The sequence below is a fragment of the Syngnathoides biaculeatus genome, chromosome 17, assembly GCF_019802595.1.
Source record: "Syngnathoides biaculeatus isolate LvHL_M chromosome 17, ASM1980259v1, whole genome shotgun sequence".
NCBI classification, from domain to species: domain Eukaryota; kingdom Metazoa; phylum Chordata; class Actinopteri; order Syngnathiformes; family Syngnathidae; genus Syngnathoides; species Syngnathoides biaculeatus.
The window spans coordinates 11,932,450-11,954,410 of NC_084656.1; the positions used below are offsets into that span (position 1 = coordinate 11,932,450).

At 39.5% G+C, this 21,961-nt stretch overlaps 2 protein-coding genes across 7 annotated transcripts in view; one reads left to right on the forward strand and one right to left on the reverse strand.

Moving 5' to 3' along the window:
- Positions 1-19,559, forward strand: part of gnaz (guanine nucleotide binding protein (G protein), alpha z polypeptide) — a 44,411-nt gene extending 24,852 nt beyond the window's left edge. For 4 of the 5 annotated variants that reach the window (XM_061800732.1, XM_061800734.1, XM_061800731.1 and 1 more), the window contains 2 exons: positions 6,013-7,261; positions 18,045-19,559. In XM_061800732.1, coding sequence (XP_061656716.1) covers positions 6,539-7,261; positions 18,045-18,389 — 1,068 coding nt within the window. In that variant the 5' untranslated portion in view covers positions 6,013-6,538 and the 3' untranslated portion in view covers positions 18,390-19,559. Of the gene's footprint in view, positions 1-1,915; positions 2,031-6,012; positions 7,262-18,044 lie in introns of those variants that run through there. The other variant, XM_061800736.1, reaches the window with a different exon arrangement.
- sppl3 (signal peptide peptidase 3) overlaps positions 1-21,961 on the reverse strand; it is a 91,399-nt gene that overhangs the window by 56,848 nt on the left and 12,590 nt on the right. The window lies entirely within an intron of this gene.

The window sequence follows — 21,961 nt, forward strand, 5'->3', positions numbered from 1 at the left end:
ATCAAAATGTAAAACTATCATTAAGTTACACACACTATTGGACACTGCAAAAAAAAAAAAAAAAAAAAAAAAATCACGTCTGACCTATATCCACTCTGATTGTGATGGAGAGTGGGACTAACAGACAGACTGACTCACAGTGAAGTGGGCTTTCTATTTTAGGAGTACAGTACTTTATGATTCTTTCCTTGACGATATGCACAGTAAAAAAAAAAAATGCATTACGCTCATTAGCACTGCAAAATAAGCCATGCTGCTTGTTTTTACAAACACAATGTATGATACAGTTACAATCTGGAAAGGTCTGCGCTCCCAACCGAGATGACACTGATCAATCATTCTGGAACCATGAAATTGACTGCTTTTTTTTGTCCCACATTCCATCTTGGATTTGCTGCGGAGCATCAACTCCATAAGTTAAAAACAGCTCATCACACATCTATTCATCGTGTTCCACGTCTGTCAATTTGTATTTTCCCTTAAACGTCTCACTATACTACTGTGCAATTAAATACAAATTACAGGGGATATTTATTGTCACTTGACTGCCAGATTTGGTTTTTGGTCCATTTGTTCTTTTGGAAGAATGTAGTTTCAAGGGAAACTGAGCAGGTTGCAATAATATAGTTGTGTTAGAATAGATGGCAATCCTGTTTAGTCGAGAGTTCAAAACGTTTTAAAACATATTCTTTATGGCTAAATCAGCTCTTATTGTAAGGGCTTAAGCAACAGGCGGTGCAAAAACACGACTGGAATCTGTTTTTATTCTTCCTCTGACGAATCAATTGTGTTTCGGGGGCCTTCACACACCAGAAAACCACTATACTTACAAACTAGTGTTTTCTGGTTCAAATCAATTTTAGGGACCTGGAACATGACGCCCAGTGGAAAGTTGGAAAAAAATGAATATCACACAACAAGTTTCAATGATCAACAGTAAATTCAGTAGTCAATCGTGACAGGATGCACAGAAAAGTCTAAAGGAACCATAGTATAAAATGGCACTGGAATTTGGCCATTTTGGTTTGAAGCCACCATTTTGAGTGAAATCCAGGGCCCGTACTTTGTTATCAGGACAAAACCAAATATGCCCCGGTTAGAAGCAGTTGTTCCTGACAGATGGGTGTGCTAAATTCCTGAACTTCTTGCTGACGCCATTTAATGTGAAAGGAGTAGGACATTAAAGATGGAGGAACATTTTGAGGATGAAAAGGGTGTGTGAGGCCCACTTGTCACTCCTTGCAGCTTTAATTTGATGTAGTTACTTCATTCAATCGAAAATGCCGAGGTATGCTGCTATTTATGGTGGCTGTGTTTGTCGGATCCTGATTAGAGGAGCAGCTTTGGGCTGCTAACCATAATGAACAGCAATATTCAATGGTCACTCCATGGGAAGAAATAAAAGTGACTTATTTGGAATGAATTGTGCTGAAATGAGGCTGCACATTCTTTGTTTACTGTTGTTTGGCTGCAGGTGAACGGCATGTTTAAACTGTCAACAGCGTCGGTTACAGACGTTGCCGTGAACGTCCCTTTGAAGGAAGCACAAATGCCCGCGGACCTTACACAAGGGCTCCACTGTAGCAATCATCACAAAGCTCTCAAAGTCACCTTGACTTCTATCCAAGTGTGGCGTCTGTAGCATAATACATACTTTGTGGTGCAATATTTGACACTAACATGAGCTTATCTGCTATGTCACACGTTCATATGCCTATTCAACATTCTCCTCATTTTGATTCCTCAGTATCCCTTCAGGAAAAGCCAGTTAGTTGCTTGTGTTTATACTAAACAGGCTTACGTGTCACCTTGTGGTGGCTGCACAACGTGCAAGACAAGAGTAGTCGAGGGGAACAAGCACATTGATCACCTCGCTAATGCGTTGCTCGTTCACCACATACATTAATAATGTCCCCTCGGAACCAACTCTTGTCTCAAATAAGAGACCAACATTCTTTCGCTTGGCTTTACGAACCCTGAAGAAAGTGAATGACCACATGCTGTAGTTGGAATTGCTATCTACCACAGAGGTAATAAATCTATGATATGATATGTGAAGATTGGATCATAAATTCCAACTATTTGACACTGAGGGTGATTTGGGATTAGCTAGTGATTTGGTTATTAGTGGAGAAAGTCCCCTCAATAACTTCTTTTAAAAACATGCTGTCAGGTGGAACATCGCTTGCGGCAAGAAGCGGGCACCCAGCTATTTAAACAGCGGCATTTTTTGCTGATTAAATGACATGTGAGCACTTTTCTATGAGTGCCTGCTCTGTGCTCCCACTCCGAGGCTTTCTTGTCAAAAATCCAAAAGTGCGAACGGGATAACCCAGCAATTGTGAGGATGCTGAGCGGCAAGTTTGAGCGAGCCCTTCAACCTGAAAGAAAAAGGAAGTACAGTCTTCTAAAAGTCACACTTCCTCTGCGCCCAACTGGTCTAAGTACTCGAATATTATCTAACACAAATGTTACTAGTTACTTGAACAGTGAAACACTAACACTAAAGTTGAATGTCCTGGAGGTAAAAAAAAATAAATAATAAATAATAAAAAGAAAAAATAAAAATTAATCAAAAGATTAATCTGTTTTTTCATCTTTAGGTGCTTATGGCTTGTTTGAAAAGTTTTTTTTAAATGATGTAAGAGCATTACAGGATATAAATTGTATGATATGCTGGTTTATAGTTGATAGCGTTTTAACACGTTCTTACACACATAGATTTATATCAAAAGACATGAAGAGATGCTTGCACCAGATTTAGCAGAAAGCTAATTTCCATTTGCAGTCAATCTATCATTAGATTTCCCTCATCGCTACTGAAGAAATCCTGAAATTTCTTTTAATCCGCTATGTAATTTGCTTGTGCCAAGCACAATTTCTTTATTGATTCGCTTTAAAACTCAGCACAAATTGGCAACATGGCATCCATTTATCTACTTTTAAACAATATCCATCAACAATGTGATCTTTTTACACAGTGCCCTGAATGTTCAGATGAAGTCAGGCCTTTAGAACAAGCTGACAAGCTTGCCTCCCTAAAAATCTCTGAAACACTTTATTAGAGCTTTTACTAGATAAATGGTAGGGATACTTAAATGTTACTTTTAATTCTTTGCTGTTTGGCAAGACTAATTTGAAAATGTGATTGCGTGGCACGTGATGTTGAAGCCCGGATTTGACGATTCATTCCGTAAAACATTTTTGTACAGTTATTCCCAAAAATGTGATGCGCTTATGCGTGACTTCACAAGACACATCACATGTTGCTAGATGCCAGCATAAATCATGAAAAAAAAAGAGCTCAATGAGCATCAAGTGATTTGGTTTATTGCTTTTTCTTTGGCTTTGTGTGGAATTTGTTTGTAATAGTACTGTTCTAAGTGGAAGGAAGAGAGAAAAATTGTAAAAATAACCTCTTATTCCAAGCTGTGAGAGGTATAACATGAGAGGAGAAGACGAATATACTCAAGATGTTATATAAAGCAAAACCAAATATCCATAGAGTAAAAAAACTTTGGAGCAACAGCTTGACCCTGGGAAATGGTTAGTTCCAATATCTATATTCCGATGGCTAAAACCTCCTCCTCTCATTTTTCCTCTGACATCATTGTTTGTATTTTATTCATAAATAGAAAAAAACGTTTTTTTTCATTGCATTGAAACCCTATGAACTTTAAAGCTGATGCACCTAAGTAGGATTACAGTTGATCTGTCAGCCTCAGTGATACACATCCAGTAATTGTACTTCAATTTTTTTCCCTCATTTAATGGATATAACAATATCATTCTTGAAATAGGGTAAAGTACCCCCTGTAACGTCACCATCATATGATATGTGTCGATCTTTTGACATTCAACAACCAGCCATTCTTCATCCATTTATTCTAGGGAACCACTCACTGCTGCAGGGTAGTACACAATTCGTTCCACAAAGCTTGTCCTCAATGTGGCTTCACCTCCTATTGGAATAAATGCTTGCTGAACTAGGATCTCGTGAAGTTTGTCAAGGTTTTGCATGACATCATGCACGCCAACCCTAATTTTTCTTAAATTTCTGAAACTTCATGATCTCAAGGAAATTAGATTTGTGGGTTTCACTCTATTGTGTTCAACTTTGACTAGAGTCCTGCTTTGAAAGTCAAATACTGAATTCTGCTCTCGTACAATCAACAAAAGCAAAATCCCAAACAAGGTGTACTAAAACACTACATTCTTCCATATTTCAGGAGTGAGGCTTTATTTTTTTCCGACAACAGACCATGAATGTCAGGTTTCTACTAATTGCAGTTCATTACTTTTAAAACAAAACTCTAAGAACATGCGGGTGTTACTGATTTTTGAGATGATGCACAACACAGAGAGACAGCACTACAATACTACTATCTGCAGTGTGACATAGTCATGATAGGATACCAAACGCGTGGTTGAAACGTGTGTAAAAAAGTAGGCACGGTAAAGTATCACCCTCCCTCTGGCTATCATATTACCCCAGCACTTATGATGCATTAAGACGACTGCCTGATAATACTTCCTCTTTGGCAAAATATCTCCTCTTTGACCCACAAGAAGCTGTCCAGAGTGAGACAATTTACAATACATGTGAATGTGACAGTCTCAAATAAAACATGAAATCTTATGAGCAATGATGAATTTGAGCCCATCCATCCATTATCTAAGTCACTTATCCTCACATGGGTCACGGGAGAGCTGGAGCCTATCCCAGTTAGCTTCAGGCAAAAGGCAAGACTACACCCTGAACTGGTCACGAGTCAATCGCAGAGCAGATATGAATGTCAGCCTTTTGTTGTCAAGTTCAGTACTATTCAAACTTTAAAATCAGGCTATGGTCATTGTCAGCGTTTTCTTTTTTCCTTTTTCATTTGCACTGCCAGCACTTGTCTTCCCTCACAATGATCTAATATGCTGTAACTTCAAAAGGTCCAGAAATGCAGTTGCTGCAAATAAAAAAGGACTTCATGCAGACCTTTAATAGAGTCTCAAAATCTGTGCATTAACCACCTTGGCTGGCTGAGTCATTTAGTGAGGGCAGTCAGGTGCCAGAAGCCAGGAAACTATGCAAGCCGTTTGTGTGGTGATGCATTGTTATGGCTTTGTTCTGCTCTGTTTGTCCTCTCGCTCTTTTGAAGAACGGACCTCGCTTTTCAAGCTCAGAGAATTGTTCTCTCTCTTTTTTCCTATCTGATAGGTCAGCAAAGTTGAGTTTTGCCAGCAAAACTAGGCCAGAGTAGGATTTCAACGTTTGTTACTCCGCCAAAAGAAAACAGCCTGTCTCAATGTGCATCTATTTACTACAGGCCATCTCCAGACCGGCAAAGCAGACGTTTATTAATGTGCCAAAACATATTAGCGTTCAATATTTTTTAACGAATAAACCTCTCCCTCCTGAACAACTAATACATGCCCCGAAAAACCAAAATGAAACCAGAACCCCACAAACATATTTGTACTTTTCCACTAATCGCAGTGTAGAACCTGGTGGATAATATCACAGATGTCTGCAAAGAGAAACTGCTTTATTGCTGCATTACAGTGCGGGAGAGGCACCTGCTGGCTTAAGCCTGTTATTTTCCCCCAAGACAGTAAATAACTATTTTACCTATTGTAATTTCATTGAACCACAGTCTGAGAACAGCAGACATTATCCGGAGGCAGTGAAGTGTTTTACTGCAAACAGCTTAACTTGGTGTTTAAAAGAACACATTTATCTTGCATCTACTGCATCATACTGCATATCTCTGCTCATTCTCTCTCTCGCGCTCTCTTTATTAGAGGTCATATTCTCAGTGTCAGTAACATGCAGAGGCCTTGGAAATGTACAGAATCAATGCCGTAGCATCATTGATATGCCTTTGCTTTTTACACAGAATCTAGCAGAGCCAGATACAGTAGTGCAGGGAGTGTGTGCACCTTGCAATTACATATACTCGATGCATGAGGATGTCAGTGCTATGTATAAATGTATGTCTTTTCTCTGTTATCTTTTGCCAGAATCTGAGAAGAATCCATCTGCAACCTTGAACAGATAAATCTCAATTAGGTGTGTATGACTGCAGAAGGCTGACAAGGAGGACAGAGCACAGGAGCCATGTGGGAATGGAGTGAGAAGAATTTTCCCGATCGCACCCATCAAGCGCAAACACTTCCTCTACTGACATAAGATAAACATTGTCTGCCTTCCTCCAGAGCTTTTCCACAAGGAGAACCCCTGCTATGATACCCAGTTCCCTTGGATTCAGCAGGCAGTCCAAGCTCAGTGCCAGGCACTGTGTGGGCATCCCACAAGTCTGGGTTTTGCCCATACAGTACTCACAGACTGCCCAAAAGCAAAAAGAATGAAACACTCCTGAGTCACTAACTTCTGTGAAGGCTTTCCTAGTTGTCGTGACATTGCCCCTGCCTTTAGTCCCAACAATCCTCGGGCTCCTCCAAAGTTTCCGTCACCCCTTCTTAGCGATTTGCTCACAAGTCAAGCGGCAGCACGAATTCCTTTCCGCTCACCACGTGGTGGAGGACCATGGGATGCCGTCAGAGCTCGGAGGAGAAGGAAGCAGCTCGGCGCTCACGGCGAATCGATCGCCACTTGCGCTCAGAGAGTCAGCGGCAGAGGCGTGAGATCAAATTATTGCTGCTGGGCACCAGCAACTCTGGCAAGAGTACCATCGTCAAGCAGATGAAGATCATTCACAGCGGCGGCTTTAACCTGGAGGCCTGCAAGGAGTACAAGCCCCTTATCCTATACAATGCCATCGACTCGCTCACACGCATCATCCGTGCTCTGACCACCCTTAAGATTGATTTTCACAATCCTGATCGCGCCTATGATGCCGTGCAGCTCTTTGCTCTCACGGGGCCGGCTGAAAGCAAGGGAGAGATCACTCCAGAGTTGCTGGGAGTCATGAAACGCCTCTGGGCTGACTCAGGGGTCCAAGAGTGCTTTCAGCGATCCAATGAATACCACTTAGAGGACAACACTGCTTACTACCTAAATGACCTGGACCGCATATCTGCGCCCGAGTATATCCCTACCGTAGAGGACATCCTGCGATCCCGAGACATGACCACTGGCATTGTAGAAAACAAGTTCACTTTCAAGGAGCTCACCTTCAAGATGGTAGACGTAGGTGGACAGAGATCTGAGAGAAAGAAGTGGATCCATTGTTTTGAGGGCGTGACGGCAATCATTTTCTGCGTTGAACTGAGTGGCTATGACCTTAAACTCTACGAGGACAACCAGACGGTAAGAAAAATGAATTGTTAAGTTCTCCACAAAGAGAGGCTTTAGAAAAAAATCAATTAAAATGAGGTTAACGAAACTATGCATCCATCAGCTTTGTATGAAGGTTAGCAACTTCCAAATTCCTGAACAAGACTATTATGAACACAAACAAACAAAACATGCATGCTCTGCAATCAAGTCAAGTTTACTTGTAGCCCTTCATCACATAAAAAGCCTCAAACGGCTTTACAAGATTCACAGTCAGTGTTGGAATATTTTTTTCCCCAAAGTTAATTTCACAATTCCAAAAATGAAGTAGTTCTGTTCACAGTTCAAAATAAAGAAAATTTTGAATGAAGTTCGCCATGTCAGAAATTAACTAGTTTATAGTTTTTTCTTTTTATTTTTTTCATACATTGTCAACAGGCTATTACCCTAAAAATACTTGCTGCACGTTTCTGCATCGTTTCCACCTATTCAGTCCATACTAGTAGCCAGCTTCAGCTTTCACCCTACAATCTAAAAAATAAGAAAAAAAATCTTAAATAATTCTTCTTTTCCTTTTGGCTTTTCCCATTAGGGGTCGCCACAGCGTGTCATCTTTTTCCATCTAACACTATCTCGTGCATCTTTTTCTCTAACACCCACTGTCCTCATGTCCTCCCTCATAACATCCATGGCCTCTTTTCAGTGGTGTGTTGCTATACAGAATCGACAAAATATTTTATATAATATATTCTTGTATTACGAGATCATTCCATATTATTACAGTGTGATTGCAAATTGACTTAACTAAAACTAACTGACAAATAATAATATTCGTAAGAATAATTTTTCACAATTCTGTAATGCATTACAAAACAACCCCAAAACACATTTGCTCCCATTTACGCAGTATCCCTCATCGCAACTCGTGCACACCGGCTGCTGTGAGGTGCCTGCCGAATGTAATCATGAATAGCGGTTGTCAAATATGGCGCTCGTCCCCCAACATAATACCATAGTGCTTCATGAACTTTTGTTCATTGAATTCATCCAGGTACAACGGTACCCACAGTTCATAAAGATCGATGATATCCGCTAGTTTAAAATCACCCAACAGGCAAGGAAAAACAAACAAAATCATTTTCGGGAAAAAAGGAAGAAGTCTTGAGAAGGGACCACAGCTCACTTAATCTTGATTTTCAGTATACGAACAGGCCTTGAAAACTTCCCCACAATAAATATTCAGAATGTAGCTATAAAATTATGTGCATGATACACCCTTGTAACAAGGAGACAGTTTTGCAACTCTTCAAGAAAAGCGCAATCACCTTATTTTGCATTATTGGTAGACCAGCACTGACACATTGAGGCTTTTTGGTTTTGTTGTCATTAAGACTCTTAATTGAATTATACATATACAGTCTAATGCAAATCAAACTGATGAGCTATTATTTGTTGGTATCTCACAGAACTTTAGTTGCTGGGCACTGTTAGCAGTAGCTGGCATGAGTAGTACACTTCCAAGCTCTGTGCAGTGCTTGTACAAACTTTTCTGAATGATAAAATGATGAAACCATATTGTCTCCTTGACTATATGCCATAACACAGATAGCCACCCAGGTTTCCCTTTGTGTCAGGGCAAATACAACCACTTTAATGTAATGTAGTAAAAACATAGCTATTTGAAACGTATCTGACTGAAGAGAGATGTTTGTGTTATCTCTTTTTCATGGTTTTGGAATTTAAAGGATTTCCCACCCAAAGCATTTCCATTACCTTATTGAGGTGTTTTGGTATGCTGTGCTGTTAATGTATGCCTTTTTGATAGATCAACAAAGGTTACCATTTCAGTTTTTGGTCAGGATCACTTAAGGGGTCAGTTTTTTTTTTTTTTTAAATAATGCAGCACATTTTCTTTCCTAAATGGCACCAGTGTCTACACTCAAAGGCCCTCAAACACTAAATAACGCATTAACACAGAGGAAAGTCTGTGGTTCCTTGTGGTTACTGGAGTGAGCAAACAATGCATGGGTTACAGACCAAAATTTAACAAGGACAGGTTAGAATGTTCTTTTTTCCATGTTAAAAATAGAGTCTGCAGAGAAAAATCCAGTATGGTGTTAATTGAGTTCAGAGAACCATGTGTGATGCTTTACCTGTGAGATTTAACAGATTGCAAAGTTTTTATGCAGTCAGCCCTGTGGGATTTTACAGGTGCTGGGGAAAAAAAAAAGATTTCCTGACTGCTCGATTGAAAGTAAAGAATAGTTTTTATAAGAAAATGATGAAGAATGATGAAAAGAATTGAAGCAGTATAGATAGCCGTCATCCTCCACATTTGCTGTAATATTTCAGCATGAGAGAACTAACTGTATTAAAGCCATTAATAGGCTAAAAAAAAAGTTTTCATCTACACTACTTGGATTTATGTCATGAGAGTGAAGCTGCAAGCTGTCAAAGGCAGAAAGTTTGCTTAAGCGTCTTCAAATTCAAATCTCCAAACGTATCGTTGCTGGCTGACAATATCTTTCTGAACTTCATGAAGACTTTCACTTTTTAATCACAATGAGAATGTGTTTTCCTCTTGTAATGTGCGTAATTAACCAATTAATCAACTAAAGACAAAAAATTATCACCCATACTTTGTTTTAATAAATAAAGCAGCAACAACAACAAAAATCGGTGTACAAGTGAGGTCCTGAACCGTAAACTACACAGATGACGGCGTAAAAATGAGTAGATCGCTTTGATGCCATTGTGAGTTTTTTTGGATTCATTCCATTTGACAGGTGTTATGTGGACCTATACCAAATGGCCTTTTTTAGACATTACAGACAAGTAGTTTGAAGCATGTCTTTATGAATTACTTTAATATTAAAACAGATTCATGGGGCTTCTGAAAGAAAGAGTAACACGGAATTTGTCTCTCCTGTATGGATCTGTAAAACAATCCATCTTACATTCAAAGTTACTGCAACAACAACAGGACTGATGTTGACTTATACAATCAAATTCAGTTGCATTTAGCCTGTTTGTATCAGTGAATGTTTTTTGCTATTAATATGCTTTAGTTTGAGTATATACATCTTGCTATGATCATTTATTAAGCTTCAAAGCCACTAATAATATGTAAACATCCCTGTGGAACAAAATTGTTTATTTGGTGCACCAGATCAGCAACACTGAAAACGCACCATAATTACTGTACAACATTTATCCGTCAACCCATTCCCAGTTGAATTTTCCCTGTCCCATCCTGGTCCTTGTAATGAATCGGTTTCCATGGTTACTGTTGCCTAGCAACAAGCCAGTCAAATGCTCCTAATCCTGCAATGTTGACAGTGAGCTGTGACTAGGGAAAGGAGGATGAGAATGAAAGGGGAGAGGAGGACAAGGGAGGGGGTAATCCAACAAACAACATCATGGAGATAATACATGTAGGTGTACAAGGTGTGTCAGATAAGTTTGACAACTGAGAGTCACAAAAGACAAACAGTATTTGAAATCCAAACTACAAACTTCAACTTTCTCCCTTTGAAGTAATCCCCCTGGAGTCAAAAGGCCTTTCCACACTGCACTTAGCACAGCACAACGTGCTGTTGAACAACCCGTTCATTGTGTATGTACAGTTCCGGGACGGCAATTTGTCCCCCAAATGCAAATTGTTCAATTTGGACGCAGTGCCGTTGTGAGGACTGACGATTCATCCAATAGGAGAGGTGATGGCAGTGTGATTTCAGTTTGACAATGGCAAGAGATTTTGGCAGAGTTGTACTGTAATTAGGATGGAGAAAATGGAGAAAGAAAGAATTGATGTGGTGTCCCAGTTTCCCACAAGGTAAATGACACACTGAGACGTGGTAAAGAAGACACATCGTTGGACAGAAATTTCCACTACATTAAATGTGAAAGCTTGGTAAAGTGAGAGAAAGACGTAGTTAACATTTTGTCTAAAAAGAAAATACAGTATAACATAGCCATACATGCCGCAGTTGTATCACATCTCTCTTCATAATAAGCAAGCATCCAAAACCTCCAGAAAATTCACCTGGCTACTCCCTGTTTGGTATCTTAGCAACCAGTACCAAATATGAACACACTTACACTAAGCTGCCGTTGTCTCTGTGCTGGACTGCGCCCTGAAAATGCCATCAAAACCAGTCTTTTGAGATTCTAAACAAAGCAAACGTTGCTGGATCTTTTTTGTAAACATGCTGACTGATCTGCTAAATGCAGGGATACACTCATAGTTTGGGTTTGAGATATATCTTTTGTGAAAAGTCCTGAGACCTTTCTGAGGCACATTATATTAACTATACTATATATGTGCATGTATTCATGTGTTGTGCTCAAGTGTACCTCTGTGGGGAATGTACTGGATTATGAATTCATAGTGCAAGTTGAAATGAAATTGCTGATGCAAAACGAGTGAAGCAAATACAGTTTTGAAGGAGGGTGTGAATGGCCAAATCATACCAAACAGCTTTATCGGTATTAAACAACACTCTTCTTTTCTCAAAACAAACAACAAAATGATCTATAAAGATTGTCCAGACACAGATCCTGATCGAAATTATATTGAGCATGTTAGGAAGATTAAGGATAGCGATAGAAATGTGTTGACTGGTTCCAGTAGAGTGCTGGATAGATGGAAAGAATACTTTGAGGATCTGATCAGAGGGAAATTAGCAAAAAAAGAGTGGGAGAGACAATTGTGGTGGACCAGGACGTAGCAGTGATTACTAAGGGGAAATCTAGAGACTAAAGAGGATAAAAATGGGAATTGGTCCTGATGAGATACTTGTGAAGCTATGGAAGCATGCTGGAGGTGTGGCTGTGGAGTTTTAGACAAGGTTGTTCAATAGAATGGAAGAAAGATGTGCTGGTGCCCATTTTTAAGAACAAGGATGATGCATGGGCAGAGCCATGGGTTGGCCATAAAAATGTGGCTATCTCACTGTTCACCCAATAATCTAAGGAATTCTCCAAATTGTCATGTCCAAATTATAGTGATATTCCAAATGGTGTCAATTGTGCTAAAAATTCCACTGCAATAGCACAAATGGAAGATTATTGGTGGACAGCAGGATAGGACATGTATTTGTGTCATTATTTTTTGTCAGAATTTCTTTTTTATGAAGGATTTTTGAGAAATTAGAAATGATCAGCGCGGGACAATGGAAGACTGGTTTGCATATCTCGCTCACGGTTCTGAGGACCAGGGTTCAGATCTGGACTCGCCTTTGTAGAGTTTGCATGTTCTCCCTGTTTGTGTGTGCCCTGCGATTGGCTGGCAACCAATTCAGGGTTTATCCCGCCTCTCGTGCAAAGGTAGCTTTCATAGGCTGCAGCACACCCGCAACCATAGTGAGGATAAGTGATATGGAAAATGGATGGATGGGTAAGATTTCAGGTTTTTTTTCTTTTTAAAGTTCCACAAATATGGCACCAACTTGTCACATTACTAGGAGAAGAAGAGGATGTAGTGTCAATGCTATGGTCGATAGTCATTTGATCTAGCACATAGGTTGTCAGATTTCTTTCTTTAGTTGACAAAATAATAAAATAACATGTTCCCAAAAGCAGCGGCTTTGTACATAACAGACGGTCTCTTTTACAGGCACATGCGCAGATGTCTGACTTGTCTCAAATCGACTACTCGGACACAGATGAAGACCTGTTTAGGAAATAGACTACAACAATATCATGCAATGTTCTTAACACTGTCACCCCTCAAAAAAAACAACTTCTCTAACAAGCTGTGGTTTTGATTGTATTGTATAATGCTGTGATCGTGTTTCACTGTAGAGACGCGACCTGGTTTTGCTTTTCTGTCCAGATGGCACAGACCCGACGGGGAAGTTGACATGGTGATTTTCCAATTTGAAAGTAGTAATAGATTGAGGCGTAAAGACATGCTAAGGTATATTCTGTGATGTCTGGACATGGGCGTGAAACGAATACTTCCACTCATAAAGATTACTCATGTAAAAAATATTGTACAACATTTTCATCCTTCTGCTGAGATAGCAACTACTGTGACATTGTACTTAGAGGGGAGAACTGGACACTGTATCGTCTGTTGACTAGTCAGCAGAGAATCATCACTTTTATGGCATAAAAGCAAAGGAATTAGAACCTTTTCTAAAACAAAGCTTTTTGTGATTATATAATAAACAGCCATGTGCCAAGAAGAAAGAACACACATTGCTGGATGTGCTCAATTGTTCCCCTTATCTGTCCTCTTTGTGAAAATTAGAGCGTTGTGTTGGTATGAAGTAACATAATTCACATCGAAGCCATCTGGCATACACTCCCTGTGGTGAAAAGACAAGCCAGGTCAAGGTTTACTATTCCATTCCATGGTGATCTGGACTGATTTTCACTGCTTGGGAGAAAGTGCAAATGTAACTGTGCCGTTTATTTTCCATCATGCACAAAACAGCACCAGCATAGCTGCTTACATTCACAACGCCATTAGTAATTAACAGTCAGAGAATAGGGAGTGGCATGAATAATATATTTCTCAGCAGAAAGATGGTGGTACAGAAAATAAAATCTGATTTAATACTGCTACTTTTGTTCAAATCTGTGCATTAACACATATCTTGTTTGCACCAAAATCAGAGCAGCGAAATTCCTCTGAACATATTCATTAACGTTAAAGCTATACATCTAGGAATGCTGTGTGAGGAGATGGCATAATAAGCTTACTCACCAGACGCTTCATTATGTACACGGCTATCTAACGCGATCCGATGAAACATTTTTCCGAGTGATGTAATATAGTAATAGGCTGTCAACACAGAAAAGACTTGATATATATTTATTTATTAAAAAAAAAAGTCCTGTTCATCTGCATGGCCTTGGAGAATATCTGGTGGATATGTGTGCCTTTTGGCACAGAGGTATAGAAAGTCATTAACACACCATAGAGCACAAACATATGTCTTGTAAATTTGACACACCAAATAGAAGTGTTTTTAAAAAGCCTGCCAAATTGACGGCCCACCTGACCTTATTAGTCCGTTGTATCGAGGTTCCATTGTACATACTTTATAAGAAGCCCTTTCAAGATTTAATATCTGGCCTGAGTATGTGTTGCAGGTATCTCTAATTCAGTTTTGCCTAGTCAAAAATAACATTTTAGATACCAGCAGTTCAAACATTCAGATAATGTGGTGCAAGACACTTCAACCACATTGCCTACAGATGAATGTGGTTGGTTGTTGGGAGAGGCCAGAAGCGTAAAATGTCAGCCAGGTTTCCTTAAGACTGCCCCAGTGCAGCTGTGGCTACACAAGTAGTTGACCAACTCAAGGAGTGACTGACGACTGGATAAGTAACACATGAAATTGTAAGGCATCTTTCAGTGCCTCAAAAAGCAATACTCTCACTGTAGTGCATTATAATTATTTTACTTGCAACTGAATCCAATATATCTGTAAAGAGACCCCATGGGCATAATTGGCAAAAGTGATGTCACTTATTCTTGGCGAAATTCCAAATCTCTTGACTAGGCAAAACTGTAGTAAAGATACCTATCTGTTGTTTCAACTCACCACAATTACATACCAGACCTCCTAAATTAAAATTCTAACTCTTCAAAATGCAGTCACAACAAGTCAGAAATGTTGTTGCTCAGTGAAACCTTTAAATGCCAAACCTGCCTGCCATATCCACCACGTGTGTTGGCTAGACATCATCACAATACACAAATTGGTAACGTATACCGTACAGACCGTTATCTGCCAAAACACAAATAAATATTAAAAAACAGCAGCTATAAATCTAAATACAAAAGCATACATCGTTAAACCTAGTCTAAATGTGGTATATCAAAAATAAGACCAGTAATTGCAGAGCTTTAATTGTGGTGTGATGCCACTAAATAGGGGTATAATGGTTTACGGTAAAGTCTCCTGCCATGTTGTTTTGAAATTAATTCTCATTGTCCCCCAAGCATTTTATGTCACATCATACGTCGTGAGTCAGAGTAAGGGTCTAATTATCTGCTTGGTGTATCCTGTGACATTGTGTGAAAGCAAACACAGTTGGAGCCTGCGACCATTAGGCGGGTTTTGTGGCAAATGTGAAAGTGGAACAACTGCTGTTTATTTTTTAATGGTTCAAATGAAATAATTTTGCGGGATATCAGCAGAGCTCTCACGTCCCTTGCGGGGATAAGCGTATGACAAAATGGATGGATCTCCAAATGTTTCGACTTCTCTTAAAGTGATTAGGAAGGAAACGAAAGCCAAAGGGGGAAAATTGCATAGCCTGAATGTATTTTTTGATGCTCTCCTAAAGCCCACAGTGATGGTTGATTCAAAATGTTTTGCGTGATCTTTAGTATCTTATTTCTAGACAAAAGTTCTTCTTACGAGTTTTCACTGGATCTGTCTCATTATTAGAGTTTGCTTTCATGCCTAATACAGACTGTGGTAAGTGTACATGCACAAGACTATGAGTTAAAATTGCCAACTGCACAAGAATTTTAGAGGACAGGTAGAAAGACGAGAGGCTTCCTGGGCTCCTGTGGTGCTCTCCTGTTCGGACACTGCAAGGTGGAGGACTGCGGTCAAAGGCTGTGTTAAAATAGTGTACTGTGTCTGGGTGGACTAGCCTCAATCCCTTTAGATACAGACGGATACAGATCAGTTTACTTTGCATCTGCACTATGAGTTTTTTTACTTGGTCTATTTCCCTATATAACACAGTGTGTGTGTTGTAGGTTTATGAAATATTGCTGGCACACAACTGATTCTGTGGTTTGTGTGGAGGTTCAATGAAAAAGCTGTGGATTGAAATCCTCACTGAGGGTTCTTGCTCCTTTCCCTTTGGTTTATCCAGAGTATCTTTTCATTTTTTTTCAGGATGTGCAAATCTTGTGATTTGCTCAGAGCATTGTGTTATTCCTGTAACCTTTTAAACAACAGCCCTCCATCTGACAGGGTCCTCCCAGTCACAAGCTACTGGCCCGTCGCCACATGCCAGCAGCTGCCTTGGGAGGCTCAATGTTCCAACTTTAGTTCTTTCTTTTCTGCTGTATATTGAACATATCATGATGATAAACTGTATGGGAACAAACATGTATAGATGCGTACTGGTTGAGTAGCACAATCAAGATAATTTTCTACGACGTAATTTTACGTGAGGTGAGTTACAACAGATGATTTTAAAAGTTACTGTATCTCACAACAAACACAGTATGACTACAGGCTATCAGATGCTTCCTTTAAAAAGACTCTTAAACCTTGAGGTCACTATTAGGTGGAATAAAAGTAAAGCTAGTTAACCACTGTGACAGTACATTACATGAATAAAGTCGGGGTTATCGTTCTATAATTTCTCAAACATTTAGGAAACTGCTCTTGCCACTCTAACACAAAACCACGTTATGAGCTGATAAGTTCTCCAAAATGTAACTGGCACATGAGGATCCGCCCCAGTACAAAACATACAGTTTAGTCAGATGACGATGGAGTCAGAAGGACCAAGTAAATCATAGCATTGTGTCATGTTTGGAACAGACATTGTCAGTGGGAGTAGCTTCAAATCAGCACAAACGACACTAAAATGAGAGACTTTCAAAACAACTAGCTACTGTCAAAATATGCAGTAAGTTTACAACAAAAGAAATGTATCCACCCATTTTCTTTTTCTTCTTTATTCGGTTTCGGTCCGCGTGGGCGGCAACTCAAGCAGGGAACCCCAGACTTCACTGAAATAAAATAAATTTGAATAATTCCATAAAATAAACGCTTGAATGACACTTGGGTTTTAAGGAGGAGAAAAGCGTTACTTTGGTTACGATTGCCTCCCAAGATCACTTACCTAAACCACTGAGGACCCACCTGGAAACATCTTCACTCTGGTTTGCATTAGCATCAATATGGATACCCCTGTTCGGTGTACAACTCTTGCAAAAATAAAAATATGCAACATTCTAAAAGAAACTTCATCTACTGATCCCTCAGAGGCACCTCCTGAAGTCAAATCTGGTTGGGTAACCATTCCACTCTGACGTGTTCACGAGTTAACACCCGACACAATACATACTGTGAATGTGTGCTATCATGTGGAAATCGTTGTTTAGTCTCAGATGGGAGCAATGTAAACTTAAACTAACGGGAAGAAGGACACCTTTTGTTCTGTGTTTATGATGTCATCAGTCTTCAAATGAATCCCCAAATTTTGATTAAATTGCTCCTGTATATTTCTTTTAGTCAGTTATCAGCTATTTTGCTTTTCTTCAGCTATATAGCTTGAATGAATTTTTTCATGACTGCATGAGTAATGGTACCCAGGGACCTTACTACTTAATTACTATGTACTACCACTTTTTCTTTACATCTTGTGTGGAAAAACAATTCAAAATTCATCCTTGACAAACCATTTTTTTGTGGGGGAGTCTAAATAAAAAAAGAACTATCTTGTGGGTGGAGTTAGCGCTGCACTGAATTGTTTGTGTATAACTGCTGTGAGAAAAAAAACACACACCAAGACAATTTCAATTTTCTGTCTTTTGGTTTTAGAGTTTGTTTTTCTCTCACAGCAGTTAGACACAAACAATTCAGTTCAAATATACAGTATGAAACCCAGCAATTTCGTTCATCTTTTTACAGTCTTGGGTTTTGGTTGACAACACCAAGACAGGCCAAGTTGATTTCTATGCGTGTGACCTCCACATGGTCTTGTTGTCTGACTTCTGTTCTCTGAAACAAGTGTGAGGATGCATTAGGTTGCACTAATGTGCATGCTGGAAGTGCAATGGCTTACTTTCTGATTCTCTTTCATTCCCCTTCCCTCTGTACAGAGCCGAATGGCTGAGAGCTTGCGCCTCTTTGACTCGATCTGCAACAACAACTGGTTCACCAACACTTCGCTCATCCTATTCCTTAACAAGAAGGACCTTTTGGCTGAGAAGATCAAACGCATTCCTCTGACAGTGTGCTTCCCTGACTACAAGGGCCAGAACACCTATGAGGAAGCGGCCGTCTACGTGCAGCGACAGTTCGAGGACCTCAACCGCAACAAGGAAACCAAGGAGATTTACTCGCACTTCACCTGTGCTACCGACACCAGCAACATCCAGTTTGTGTTCGACGCTGTCACGGACGTGATCATCCAGAACAATCTCAAGTATATTGGGTTGTGCTAGGACAAGACGTTTGGTTGGTGGGTGGGTGGTTGAACAGGGGTTGTATCTGTTTGTCTGATGATGAATCTAATTGATGAGGTGCAACAGTGACAAAGAAAATGCAAATGAAATGAGGTAGGGAAGGATGGTGAGGATTCCAACACTTTATCGAAGATAGAAATTTAAACCCAATGTGTTTGCACTGAAAATGAGTATGCAGAGACACCTAAACACACACACGTGGACACACATGCACACACAGACATAAACCTTTATATTTTCTCACACAACATTGAGAGTCAAGCACTTCATGTGACAACACTGGACATGTTCGACAGTTTCCCCACCAGCCTGCCAAACAAAAGACAAAGTACTTGCCGAGTGGCTTTTCGTTAATTTTTGTCTTTTATTTTGTTTGCCTGAGGACATTTAATGCTGCTTTACAAGAAACGTGGGGGGAAAAAACATCAATGTTCTCCTTGAAGATTTGTTTTCACTCTGACAATGGTAAAGAAAGAGAGTTAGAGATGGGGTTTTAGGAGGAGCCTGTGTTTCTTGGGGAGAAATGTAATGTGGGTAGACATGATGTCAAAGGTTTTTTTTGCCTAAAAGAGGAAACTGCCACAGTCAAAAGTTAAACTGAAAAATATTTTATACACACTTTCTGTTCTTCTCTACCTAACTCTATAAAGGTTGTTCTGTTCGTCTTTTCTTTTGCTTTTTGTGCATTAAAAAAAAAGAATATGTATGGCAAACCTGCCCTTTAAAGCAGGCCACTGACTTCTAATACCAGGAGTGTTACGGTTCATAGCATTAAAAGTGTTCGGGATGATAATTCTACTTTACAGCAAATATGACATTAACAGTGCCAAGATCCGTTTGTAAATAAAACAAACTACATTGATGATTATTTTCTGTTTTCATGGGGAAAATACTCTTAAAACATGCATGATTTTGTTACTTTGGGATACCACTCTATTTTCTTTGGAATTTTGTTTTTGTTTTTTTTTTAGGTTCGAATAATATATTCCCAGAACTATATATTGAAGTCAAACACTGTGTAAGATTGTACAGTTATTGAGGCAAGAATCTATTGAAGAGTTCTATCAATATAATTAAAGCGATGAGGACTTTGATGGTAAAAAAAAAGTTCATGATAATGACGAGTAAAGTCTGAGAAAATAAGAGGTGAAAAAGACACGCAAAGTTCAATCTTCCTTGCATTCTCTATGTGGAACTTGTCGAACAGTTGCTATAATGTGTAAATATACTGTACGGTACACTTTGTCAAAACAAATAATAGTGGTTGTGTTGGGAGACTGCAAAGGAGACAGAGAGAACGTGAGAGAAAGAGAAAGAGAAAGAGAAGGGGCTATTCCATTCGGCTCCGCCTCTTGCCCTTTCTTTCCACTTACGATGTACAAACAACTTAGCTAAGGGCTTCACGCTTGACTTTACAAGATGTCCACTTCAAGTACAAAAAATACAAAACGAAATGAAAAAGGACAACAATGAATAAAACAAGTTATGCAAATTTTCATGGTGTTGTAAATGTGTTTCTTGACACTGACTCTGTTTAAACTGTTTGTCTTGTCCCTATGCAACATCATGTGGATGGGAACTGGTAAGAGGCTGTCAAAAATGACGCAATGGACAGTGTTTGCCGCCGGTGAACGATGAAGCTGCTGGGGCAAAACTAATTGCCACACCAAGAACATCATCAAATTAATATGCTTAATAAACACGGACTCTTTGTGATTGGATGACAACATACTGTAAGTGACATGCAGGTCTTTGCATACGCACTGAAACTATGACAATGTTGTGGGATAATTCATGAACAGGGTAGCTCGTGTATTACAGAATAATATCTCACACACCAGATGTGTTCAAAAAAATTCATTGCTCATTTTGTGTTAATTTGTCCACTGAATCTTCCACGAAGTGAATTAGGCCTCCGGTTTATTCTTTTATAGACTGATTTGAGCAATGCTGGGAAATGCTGTGTATGATGAATAAAATCCACTGAAAATTGGACAGTTCCGTTCAGCAAGCCTCGTGAATGTCATGTGGAGAGCGTCAGTTTCAGACAAAAAAAATTTGAGCTGCGGAATATAACTCAACTCCAAAACAGAATCAAATGACTTTACTGTAAATGAACCAGGAACAACAACGACCATTGGGACAAAGTTTATTTCTCAGTGTTTTGGTCATAAGGTGGTGCTGATGCATGACCGGAGGGAAATTCCACTAGTCAAATGAGGACAGCCTGTATGTGGAGTCCCTTTTCTGTGGACTAAGACAAAAGGTGTAAGGCTAAAACCTCAAGTAATTTGTAAAAGTAATAAATTATTCCAGATTGAGGAAATAAAATTGCGACTTTCTAAACATCTGTTTAACACTTGAAAAAAATGCATCGAGGCTTTTCCTGACTAATCCAGATTTGCTTTTTGATAAGGACAATATCAGGGTATGAGAACCTACACCTCGAATTCCAAAAAGGGTGTCTTACAGTTTAGGAGAGAAGTTTTGCCAAAAAAAAAGAAATTTTCTTAAGTGTGGGAAGGATCAAAAAAGTGCCTGTAGGACTCTTTGAGTGCTACAGTCATATTAGAGGTCTGTGCAGCAAAATGATTGCTTTTGCAGTACTGATCTAAGTTTTGACTCTCGCCTGTCACCAGCTGAAAGAAGTGCCAACTAGGACATGTATCTTCCACAGGGTGGCCAGGTTTGCGCCTGCATTGGAGATGAGCTCAAGTGAGTCAAGAGTAGAACTAATATTCCACCTGGCAGCAAATCTCAGTAGAGGTTTCTCGGGAAAATAGGAGTGGTTGGTAGGATAAATCACACAGTGTGCTGTATTTATAAACTGCATAGAAACTGTCCCTGTCCGACGCATTGAGCTCGAACAGTGTTCAGTTGGACACTTTCAAGAAATCAAGTCCAAGTACAGTCAACATGATCTGATGATGGTGCCAAATCAAGGCGATACACTGCAATTTCCCGCTGTAGAACATATTACATATGCTTGGTACCTCATGCGGGCTTACAGGCCAGATCAACTGGGTTCATGTCTCTAGGCAGACATGGGACAAGTAAGAGAGATCATTTCTGATAGCCGTGTCCAGCTGGTAGACCGAGAGGAAGCAGCCAAGAGTGTGAAATTTTGGACATCCCTGTTAAAATAGCGGCTAACGTGACCCAGACCCAGATCAGCTAAATGTGACTCAAATTTCACGACTATAGAGAATTAAAAATGAAAAGGAAATTAAGGTATTTGTAATCATGCAACAACCTCACCAATAACAGCAGGCGACTACTGAAATTCTTGGCAGTCAAATAGATTCAACAAACAATTAACATCCGTAATCACTGCAAATACCACAGCCAACATTTCCAACCTTCCTGAATCTTTTGGGTTTAAAAAAGTTCAACTATGTACTGATGCCAGAAAGCCCTCCTGACATTTTTTAAATGACGTTTCTCAAAAGATATCTATATTAGTTTCTGTATCCTCTTCCAAAACAGCCCTTTCAAAGCCAGGCCTCAAGTATCCTGTGATTTTGCATCTTACCTCCCTATTTCATGTAGCT